At 37.1% G+C, this 11,623-nt stretch overlaps 1 protein-coding gene and 2 long non-coding RNA genes across 3 annotated transcripts; 2 read left to right on the top strand and 1 right to left on the bottom strand.

Moving 5' to 3' along the window:
• Positions 1-200: 200 nt before the first annotated feature.
• On the top strand, positions 201-1,091 carry LOC128443846 (uncharacterized). Its single transcript, XR_008339067.1, has 3 exons — positions 201-250; positions 424-510; positions 774-1,091. It is a non-coding gene; the product is annotated as an uncharacterized LOC128443846 (long non-coding RNA).
• A 389-nt stretch (positions 1,092-1,480) lies between these two features.
• Positions 1,481-3,446, top strand: LOC128444810 (uncharacterized). The gene is made up of 8 exons (XM_053427465.1): positions 1,481-1,538; positions 1,673-1,764; positions 1,849-1,966; positions 2,073-2,177; positions 2,249-2,419; positions 2,745-2,906; positions 2,999-3,240; positions 3,396-3,446. Exons 1-8 carry the CDS (start codon positions 1,481-1,483, stop codon positions 3,444-3,446), a joined length of 999 nt encoding a protein of 332 aa, XP_053283440.1.
• A 2,114-nt stretch (positions 3,447-5,560) lies between these two features.
• LOC128445115 (uncharacterized) lies at positions 5,561-7,193 on the bottom strand. The gene is made up of 4 exons (XR_008339253.1): positions 6,930-7,193; positions 6,691-6,758; positions 6,199-6,242; positions 5,561-5,743 (listed from the first exon to the last, which is right to left on the bottom strand). It is a non-coding gene; the product is annotated as an uncharacterized LOC128445115 (long non-coding RNA).
• Positions 7,194-11,623: the final 4,430 nt, after the last annotated feature.

Below are 11,623 nucleotides of genomic sequence, written 5' to 3'. Positions count from 1 at the left end.
TCTTTGTGAATGGGCAAACTTACAAAATCAGCGAGGGATCAAATAATTATTTCCTCCACTGTAGATTACGTGACTGCTGAAGCAGCAGCCGCAATATTTATGTATATTTGTGTATTTATGTTAAAATGATCATATATTGCTATGTATGTTCTCTAGTACTGATGAAGCAGTTTACTTTGAGGGTGTAGTTCTCTGCAAAGATGATGAGGTGGCAGCCTTTGTGGAAGACATCCAAAGGAGGACCAAGCATGTAAGAGTGTCTGTTATTAATCACATAATTTGTCATTGTACTTTGTATACTGCAAGCCCAATTTTATTTTAGATGAGTACTACCATTTGCAAAAGTATATCCTGCAAAATTACACCCAAAATTTTCATAAATTAATTAAAATGACTACTGTGACGATGTTTTGTCATTTTTAGGTGCCAGGAAAGGGGGTTTGTGGCAGGTCTCAGCTGAATGCAGCCAAAGAGACGAGTAAGAGGAGTAGCTCCAGCCTTGATGAGCAGGTATGTGTTGTAAGAGATTTCTCTTGGAATTACTATTTACCATACTAAGTCCCTAATAAACATGCTAATTCTGTTACAAACTTATGTAGATGGTATCAGACTTAATCTATATTATATTAAGATGTATGTCATTTTTGTGTGCACAGTTTTATTTTGTTCCTCAGTAACATTGTTTTTTTTAGCAATTTCTTTGCTGGAAGGGTAGATAACTTTTCTACTATGCAGATAAATTATGTGAAATTAAGTGTACCATTGTTCGACAGGGTATAGAAGTAGCTGTGTGCCGACATGGGATTATTCTTCGTGCTCTGAATATGTTCAGGCAAGTTTGATAACCCTCTTACTAACATCTATTCCAAAAAGGTTTCACCCTTTCAGGACATATACTTGCTAACACCATAAACTCATCTATTAATCGTAAACCTAACTTCTGTCTTTTTGTCAGTTTATTATGTATTGTTGACATAATGCTGTGATGCAATCCTACAGGGGTGAGATCTTCGCTTATCCCATGTTCCTGCAGAAGGAAGTCTCTGCCATCAGTCCTCCAACCTTCTTTTGCATGGACGTTATTTGCAAATATTGGCCTTACATAAGCAGAATTTGTGAAGCCTACCCTGAAGATCATCACCTCACTACCATGAAACCCTTTCTGTCTGTGCTCCATGCTAAAGCACACGGTATCAAGTGTGAGGTAATTTTAGACATCAATTTCATTTTCATTTGTTAAATTACTTGTGGGGTTAACTAATATGCATGTAAACTACCTCAGGTTAAAGCTCAAACTACACACTTTATTCTTATTATTATTATCTATATTTAAATGTGCTGGATCACAGAGCCAAAACAACAGCGAATGTTTCTCTGGCCTTCTACTAATGGGATGCACGGTATCATCCTAAAATGATAGATAAAATGGGGAGGAGGAAATCAGGATGGAGCTGGTTCCACCTTGGGAGAGGAGGTGGAAATGGTCAATTCCTTCCTCTCCAGGACTGCCATAAACACCAAGTTTATGGGAAAAGGAGGTTGGTTGCAGTTTCTGACTTATCTAATATAATATTTGCACATCCAGGCTAATCATTCAATAGCATTACACGACAATTAGCATAATTAAGAGTGTATCATTGATTGTATTGAAAAAAAAATCTGTTTGTTACAGCCCGCACAGACATGCTGACTGTCCAGATCATGGACTGGAACAAAAGGAAGGTGAAAAACATGTGCAATACCTTATGCTCCAGATTTCATAAGGTAATTGTCATTTATTTTTTAAAAGGCCACATTGCAATCTCAGTGAGGAATAGATAATATTTATATTCTCTATTTTCCCCACAGACACAAAGGGATCTTCAGAGGGAGAGGCAGAACCTAGAGGCTATCAAGGAGGACCTGTCTTTGAATGATGAGACTGTGCGGCAGTGGGTCACAGATGTACAGGATTGGGCTGAACATGGTAGGTGTCTTAATATCTCCGTGCTCAAATAAGATCAGAAAACATACTTGGTAAGATTGCATTACACAATGTACATCAAATTACAGTATTGCTTTGTGTTGTTCAGATTCACCAGCTGGCAGCAGTGATTCTCTCCTGGAAGTGAGGAGAAGAATTGAGGAGAATTCACTGGGCCTGAGACAACGTAGAGCCCGTCTCTACAGTCATACAGGTACACACATTGTGGGATACATGAAATCTTAAAAAAATGTTTTAACAATGAAATATTTCATTGTACCGCAGACACCAACTCAGGACACTCTGTGATTCGCAGCCGCATGTGGAGGGAAAGGAACCAGCTTGAGGTCCATGTGGCTCAGCACGACGAGATGGTCCAGCCACAACAGCAAATTGGCGCTGTTGAAAATCTCTTAAATGCTGGCTACATCTTTCCGTGGCTGTTGCCGCCCAGTGGTATATTACCTATTTAATTATTCGTCATGATTCTGATTGAGGGTGTCCCAGGTGCCAGCAGGTGAACTAATCATTGTGGACGATATAGACACAGCTTGATTGGTATTGTTGTAGCATATACATTGGTCAATGGTTTGCTACGTCCACCTGCCTTAACTTTTGGTGAATATGGGGAGAGAAGAGTCATAGGGAAAAATTATGATCCTATTATTTTTTAAATAATGTATCCCATTTGTTTTTTAGTTTTAAATCTGTTTTCCTCAATGGTTTTTCCCCTTCCACCACTGTGAACTAATGCATGGAATTTTCATGGATGCATTTTTAGATGGCATTGATTTCCTTGCAAAAAAGAAGGTGTTTGACAATGTCATGCATGTGAAAAGACTTGAGGAGGAGGTCAAAATCCTTGCTACCGAAGTAAGGCAGCATTGGGAGTACCTCAAGAAAAGGGAGCTTGACTTGAGTGGTCTTTTAACCAGCATAGAGGGTAAGCATTGATCCACAAATTGTTAGGAGTTGTCTCTGTTTATGCACCATATCAAAATTTAATCGTAATTTTTTTTTGTCTTCATGATTAAGGTAGCCACAGGAGTCTCTCCAAAGAAGGCCTTCAAGGTCTCCAGGGAGAGCTCAAGTGCAAATTGTTTCAGCAGCGTTCTCAACTTGCCTTAGTGAGGCAAAAGTACTTGGAGCTAATAAAGGCAGGGCTTCAAGGGTCAATGCTGGACCTTGTTTGGGGGGAAGAGCCTGAAGAGTCTGAGGAGCAAGCTTTAAGAAGTGCTAATGAAAGCTCCTCAGATGAGGAGGATATTGACATGCAGGTGATTAATGACATTTTAACATGGGACAGTAATCATAGATACTTTGATTAGTTGAATATTGTTTTAAACATTTATGAGAAATGCATTTTTCTGTGGATCATACACATTGAACTAAATGCAAATTACCATGTATTTCCTTATATTTTCCTATATAGGGTCTTGACAGTGGACAGCAGATTCCAGAGGAGGACGTTGTTGACCCTTAGCAATCCTAAATACTGCTGTTAGGTTTAGGGTTAAATAGTTAAGTTTACTTTAAGTGTTTTTAATTGTCAGATCTGATAAAGCGGCATCAGTTGCACTTCTGTCCATCCTGGGAGAGGGATCCCTCACATGTGGCTCTCTCTGAGGTTTCTACATTTTTTACCCCCTGGTAATAGTTTTTTTTTTCGTAGTTTTTCCTTACTCCTTTGAGGGTTATGGACAGAGGATGTCGAACTTTTGTATTCATTGTATATTTGTATAAATAATATCAATGTAGGGAAAGCCATTGAATACCTCGATATTAAAACATATTTTTCAACAACACAATTAAGCCATCATAATTTAGTATGTTTTCCAATGTATTGATGTTCTACTTGTATTCAATAAAATATTGTCACTGCATATCTGAGTTATTCCTAAATCAATGTGTAATTTTTATTGCCAAGAAAGTAGTTTTAAACAGGTGTACGACCAGTCTACATTATTATTCAATCTGTTAAACAAATCTTATTTCCTGCAAGATTAAAACCTTTTGTGGTTACTCTATATTGTCAATGCTCGAACGTGAGTTGTCTGACTGAACTTGAGGTATGTTCACAAGCCATCTGATTCCATTAGTCATCCGAAATAACTGGTTCATTATTAATCAATTTCTATGCTTTTATATGGTTTTGTTTGGAAGGCAGATTGTATATAAACAAATTGTTAACCATTTTAACACTTTATACCAATAAATAATTCTGGTAATAGTTCCAGAAGATTTGTGTGAAAACGGTGATAAATCCGTTGGGAAGTGAATGCACCCTTTTCTATCCGCGGAACAGCGCGGTAACAATAAAGTGTGAAAAAGCATTGGTAAACGTTTATGTGTCTGTTTTTTATAACGATATTTATTTCAAAATGTTAACACATATGCTTTGCTTAAGCATATTTGGTTAAAAACAAACCGCTAATATGTTTTCCAAACCCTAGTTTTAGAACCCTAATCTGAACCCGGAAGAAGGATACAAAGAACTACAAATCGGAATGGTGGTCCCCTACGTGTGTGTGTGTTGTTCTCACCTTTTGTAGTTCTAAGGTATTTTCACTATATTGTGAGATTGTGACATGTGACCTTGCATGCTTCTTTATGGTATTTTGGTCTAAGAAAAACACCTGTTAAGTCAGATTTAGTTTTTCTTACTAATAAAACGGTAAAATCGCGTTTTTTCAAGGTTTTGGCCCTACTCAGTGGCGCCCCCCATAGTTTGGCATTGGGCTATGGTAGTGGAGTTCAAGACCTTTCCAAAACAGTTCATACCATGTCTGTTGCATATTTAGTTTCCATCCTGTAAGCCATCAAAGCTGACTCAGGTGCAAGGTTCAAAAGTCACCCCTTAGGAGCAGGAGCCATCCACAATTTTCCCAGTGACATAATGTTACTACAGAGGCCAAGACCTTTACAACGATGTCTTTGCTTTTGTTCTACGACAAAGTTTACATTTCATCTTGCTCCAAACACAGGCCCTCTGCGGTGTACATTCTCAGACCCCATTGAGGTCCAAGCTGGATCAAATCTGTCAAATCGGTTTTAAGTGGTATTTAATGGCCAGATATGGTCAAAATATGTGTATTTGCTTTATACACAATCATATGTTTCAGTTTTGGACCAACTTAGACCCCTTTGTTCATTAACAAACCAATTTCTCACACCCCAGTTTCAGACTGTTGCCCTCCTCACCTCTGGGAGGCGCTACAGAGTCCTCCGTTCCCGGACCAGCAGGTTCAGGAACAGGTTCTTCCTGTGGCTGTCACCCTGCTGAATCACCGTGGTGCAGAGTTCATATGTATTTTTTTTTATTTTAACTTGATATGACCAACCATCCCTTGGCTGACAGAGAGGTCATATATGGCCAAGATTAAAGTGTGTAATAGTTCAATTAGAAATATGAGGAAAAAGTCAATGTTGCACACATATTGTTGAAAATTACTGTAGCATGACCTCTATTAAATAGCTTGGTAGGCCTTTTCCATACAAGAACATGCTGTGCTGGAGATGGGAGTTGCGATACAATTGCCTTCTGTGAGGTGCAGATGATTAACCCATTTTAAGTCACAAAAACACAGTTTTTAAATAACATTTTATTTAAAAACAGTAAAATAGAACAAGAAACAGTAAATGTAACATTAACACAATATACAATAACATCTAAAATAACAAATTACACGTCAAACAAGCAGAAATATAAGCTGCATCCTCCTCTGTCCGGATTATTCCAGCTCTGTTTTAGGGACCCAAGAATCTTTCCACCTCAAATTGCTACAACAAAAAGGGAAAGAGAAAATATGTTTAGTGTAAATGGATCTTTAATCGCTATGGGGATATAAATGCACAGGAACATGTAAACAGAGAACCAATGGAGGTAAATATGGTATGGTATGGTATTGTAAATAGTTTCCATTACATTATAAACAATGTCATCAATTGGATATATTTCTTTCAACATCTTTGTAATCGCTCTATAAATTATTGTAAGGATTAGTAATCAGTATTGCTAGAGGGTTTGCAACTGGCCAGTATATATAGTTTATATATAATGATATTTCCCATGGTTGACCTTAAAATTACAGACCAATCAAATAATTATAAACGCATCCAGATTTAGATTGACTAAAAACATCATAACAGAGCTACCTTCTATGGAGTAAAATAAAAATTCAGAACTTGTGATGGTGCATCATGATGTGGCATCAGATATGAAGCATTATACATACCATTTGGGGCATGGCAGCCACCTCACCTTCACCTCCTTTACCCCCTGAAAACAATCAGTGGTCATAAAGAATACAAATTTAAATCATTAACAATGAAAAAATCATGGGTATATGAAGCAGTTAATGTGCATATTCCACTACAATATGAAAATTGACAGTAGAAGCCCTGAAAGGATCTTCCTGCAAAGGTCAGTCAGATGTCAAATATAAAGTACCACATTAGTAATCTGTGTAAACTGAATATTTTATGTATTTCACAAAACTAGTGGTGAGTAAGAATTCACCTGGATAATTGCACACAGGGCATTCTTATCTGCATGTATACTGTTGAAATCCAAATCAAACCATCTTTTAAGTCAGCATCCCCTACTGCATAAGATGTTTTCTAACCAGATTAACAAACACATATCATGTCTGATCCAGGAATGCACATACATAATAGTGTACCATAAAATATTTTAATTCAGTGCAAATGTGCAATATTCAACTTACATCTCGAACTCTTTCCGCGCAGATTTTAGAATATGGGTAACTTCCCATTGAGTCGTGGTAATTGCAGTCTGAAAAATTAAAAGAGACAATTCATTTCCTAGTCAGAGGAATATAAATATAATTAGTTAGCCACAACTCTAAATGTCATATTTAGATCTAACTTGATAAAGAATTTGCTTAACTCTGTTAAAGATGTGAAATTAAAATCTGGAAAATGCAAAATAGTGTTTAAATCTTACTTTTTGGGTTGACTTTTTTTCCACCTTTGCGGGTCCCTAGGGAGTTAGGGGAAGAAAATGTTTGAGATCCAACACATAAAAGAATGTTTCTGGAAATCTTTTCAAGGTTTCACTTATTAATACCTAAATTTATCTGCCAGGCACAGAAATAGGGAAGTAGATTCTGTATCCATTTGGCACGTGAAATATCATACTTTCAAAGTCTATGCTCCTTTAAGTTTAAGTTCAAATTCTTCTCATCAAAACCAATGTGATCTGTTGTTGAAAACTGAAAATGTAGCAATTTTTTCTGGCCCCTAATTTTTTTTTTTATTTACCCTGCTAATACTTATTTGCAGGGTCTTACGTGGATGTTTTGCTGGACAGCTCTCTCTGCAGTTGGAGAGCGGGGGAAATGAGGGTGGGGAACTTGGTCCAGGTGGTGAATAGGAGGTGGATGGGGCCGTGGCAGGAGCGGTAGGTGCAGGGTCTAATGTACAGTTGGCAAAAGAGAAAAAAGTTATATAAGGTAAAGGTATTTTAATATGATATTAAAGGGTGACAAATTACCATTATATGCTAGTAAGAACAGCCTTTATGAAAAAGGACAGTGTTACACATTGTGTCCAAGTGTCTTGTGGTGTCATGGACTAAATTGTCTCTAAAACAGGAGTCAGATTTATCATGATCATCCTTATGATGAACTCAAAATTGTATGAACCTTGTTTGAACTGTGGTGAAAGTCCAAATATTAAATGAAACTTATTGGGTAAACATACTTTACGTAAATGGTGGATTTGCAGGGTCTTACCGGGATGTTTTGGTGGAAAGCTCTCTTTTGAGTTGGAGAGCGGGGGAGATGAGGGTGGGGAACTTGGTCCAGGAGGTGAATGCGAGGTGGATGGGGCTGTGGCAGGAGCTGTAGGTGCAGGGTCTAATGTACAGTTGGCAAAAGAGAAAAAAGTTATATAAGGTAAAGGTATTTTAATATGATATTAAAGGGTGACAAATTACCATTATATGCTAGTAAGAACAGCTTTTATGAAAAAGGACAGTGTTACACATTGTGTCCAAGTGTCTTGTGGTGTCATGGACTAAATTGTCTCTAAAACAGGAGTCAGATTTATCATGATCATCCTTATGATGAACTCAAAATTGTATGAACCTTGTTTTACGTAAATGGTTGATTTGCAGAGTCTTACCGGGATGTTTTGGTGGAAAGCTCTCTTTTGAGTTGGAGAGCGGGGGAGATGAGGGTGGGGAACTTGGTCCAGGAGGTGAATGCGAGGTGGATGGGGCTGTGGCAGGAGCTGTAGGTGCAGGGTCTAATGTACAGTTGGCAAAAGAGAAAAAACATAAATGACAAAGTAAATACATACTGAATGTATTCCAGGATGTTTATTGAAACTAACTTGGATGTTAGTAAGATAAGACTTGTAAACATAAACATAAACATAAACTTCTTCTTACCACAAGGTGTCAACAAAAGGTTGAATGTCTCTTCCTCCTCCCCCTCCTCCCCTTCCTCCCCCTCCTCACCCTCCTCCTCCGTGGCTTCTGGATGAAGAGGGGATTCAGCAAGTTCCCTCGGTCCCTCTGGGTCCACCGGAGTTAATGGGTTGGCCCTCTCTCTTTTAACCATCACTGTTTGAAAAAGAGTTATCTTAGGTCATGATTAAATAATGACACCATTCATGTCTTCTGCACATGTCATGGAATATGTAGCTGTATTATGCCATACTGTTGTATAAGGGCACTCAATTTATTAACAATTATAATAATAGGCTGTCTCAAGTACTGACAAAGTGTAAGTAAAGGTAAGTATCTACACTATTACCTATTTGGGAGTGTTAATCTGTCTTGATCCTGTACATTAAACGAGGACAATTAATGATACTGTCTCTATTCACAACATGTCTGGCATTATTAGACATTCCTTATAAACGCCTAGATAGAAATTACATAGCTGCAAGTGATATCTCAAAAATTATATAAACATTTGCACACATAGAAGTGTACACAAAGATGGACACATACAGACCTAAAAAATGCCTGACCCTCATAAAACCATACTGAGCTACATTTGGTAGGATGACTGTGGCTTCTGTGGCTGGGTTGGCTTGCTGATACAGCAAAAAAGTGATCTTAAGGGAGTTCTACATTTAAATAATGTTGTTGTTTGATTCAGTAAAAGTCCATTCTACTGAGATGGAAGTCTGGTGACATTATAAAACTGTCAACTTTTAGTTCTGATTATTGTGACTATCCTACTTTTTAATTCCACGTTTATAATTTTCAAATTTGTACTTCATCTCACAATATTAAACATCTCCTGATACACAATGGCAATCTTAGTGTAGTGAAGCCTGTGAAAGATATAGTCAGCAGCACAGGAGCTAGGTCAAGAATAAAGGCTAAAGCGTATTCAGTGTGCTGTGTTGTGTTTAGGATCTAATTTGTGCTTATTAAAAAATATAATGAGTCAGTTGTTAAGGGAGTAACATTTTTATAAGCTTAAAGATTCCTTATCACATATGTAAACTGCATATGTAAAAATAAAGCTACAAAAAATGTTGTGCAAATTTAACCCTGGAATTTGGATAGCTTGGACAATTTGTGAAGAAAGTGCAGCAGTTGGATAAGGCAGCATGAAGTCATGAAAAACATTGTTGATAAAACGAAGGCAGAATACAAATATTGCAAAATAATATTTATAATTTGATTTTCATGTTAAATGCTGGCATTGCTGCCAGTAGTGTATGCTTATTAATAATGTCCATACACCAAGAATGACTTTGTAAATTCAAAGAGAGAAAGATTTAAAAGAAATAGACATATTTGGATGAAAACTCTGTAATTCTATATATCTGGTCCAAGGGGTTGCGGTTTTCTTCTAATATGGTTTCTGATCACAAAATGTATAATGAATCAATGACGGTTCAAAGCTCACTGTAGACTCTATCCCCCCAGAGTTGGTGTCGTGAGATCTTGAATTGTAACTAAAAATATTTAATAAAGACTACACTAGCACAAACAAAACATTTGTGGACTAACCTGTCACAAGGCTTCCATACAGTCCTTCTATGATTTTCAAGGACTTGTAATCGTTGTCTGAATCTAGCTCCAGGCCACTGATTGACTCACAGGACACAGAGCCCTTCTTCTCCCTCCCAAAGAGAAGCATTGGATGCAACCCCGCCATTTTCAATTTGTGAACCTGAAAACAAATCGGGAACATAATAAAAATGGATTAACTATTAAAAACCAAAAGCATTATATTGTCAGTACCTCCATATCCTTGTTGTTCGAATTGACCATGGCCCTGATCTGGTCAAACAGTATGGCCTATAACCTGTCCACCTTATAGCATTAAAAAGATTTTAATAGAGTTTTTTTTACAGTTTTCTGGAAAGTAAATTTAGTAAGAAATGGGGCTATGACCTTGGGAGGGTAGAAAAAACAATGACTATCAATTTTATATGTTGTATTATACGATTGTCCGATTTGAGCATGAATGTTACAAATGTTCTATACAAATAAAATGAATTATAATAATTATGATAATTATTACTATTATACATCCATTCGACCGGGATATGTAACTAGTGTGAAGAGTCGGCAGGCTACAGGTAGTGAAGAGCTTACCAGAACCCGGGCAGTGTTCATCAATTTGTTTAAATTTCCACCTTTTATAAGCTTGGCTCCCCATTCCCTGTCCGCTTTACCCCTAGCTTTGTCAACAGCCTTTTTCATTTGCTGTTGGGCTCCACAAAGTTTGCATATCTTGCATGCAACACGTATATGCTGCATGCAAGATATGCAGGTTTTCATTGTAGACCCGGGCATTTTGACTGAAAAGGAAAAGAGAAAAATATTAGAGTTCGTCCATCAGAGGCCATTTTATCTATAATAAATTTGTATTTCAATAACTATAGTGTCGTCCTATTAGTGATCAATTGGTCATGAGTGAACAGTTTTATCAAGATTGTCAGAATAACATCTTGGTGTGCAAAGATAGATATAGCAATCTGAGGGAAAACAGACAAAACTTAGGTTGCTATAAAACACCTATGACCTAATTAACAGTTATTAACAATTCTCAGCTGCAAATAGTGATCAGGATACAGGATCATATTATCGTAGGTCCGGGTTTATTTGTGAGTGGAAACCTATGTTAAGGTTCATTACAGAATATTACCCTACTTCTTCCAAAGCAACTTTAAGCATTTTATGATAAGCATTTGATTTAACTAACTACTTGTAAACAATCGTAAACATATGGAGAACATGTTTTTCCACATTTGTTGGTTATTATCATCATTATTATAATTATTATTATTAGAGTATATTTTAGATCGAGGACAGCCATTGTAGCTGTACATCGTAACTTGAGTATAAGAACATCCCTGTATGAGAATCCTCAACTCTAAGATTCTTCCTGGACTTTGCAGACATATTACTTCTGCTAGTCAATACAACACAATGTGTGGCCTGAACTTTTAATGGAGCTAAGTAGCTTTAGCAGTTACAATTGACTAATGTTGGTCTTCAAACCACCGCGACAGAGAAATAAATAGAATTTGAATAATCAATACATGCAGACTGTCGCATTGATTAATCATTTTCATAGAGCCGAGTTTTGCTTTAAGTGTCATTAGCAGATAACGATAAACAACTTACTTACTTGTCAATGATGTGTGACCAGGCCGCGAATG

The sequence above is a fragment of the Pleuronectes platessa genome, chromosome 7 (genome assembly GCF_947347685.1).
Source record: "Pleuronectes platessa chromosome 7, fPlePla1.1, whole genome shotgun sequence".
In the NCBI taxonomy this organism is placed as follows: domain Eukaryota; kingdom Metazoa; phylum Chordata; class Actinopteri; order Pleuronectiformes; family Pleuronectidae; genus Pleuronectes; species Pleuronectes platessa.
This window is presented reverse-complemented; position numbering and strand designations above follow the sequence as displayed.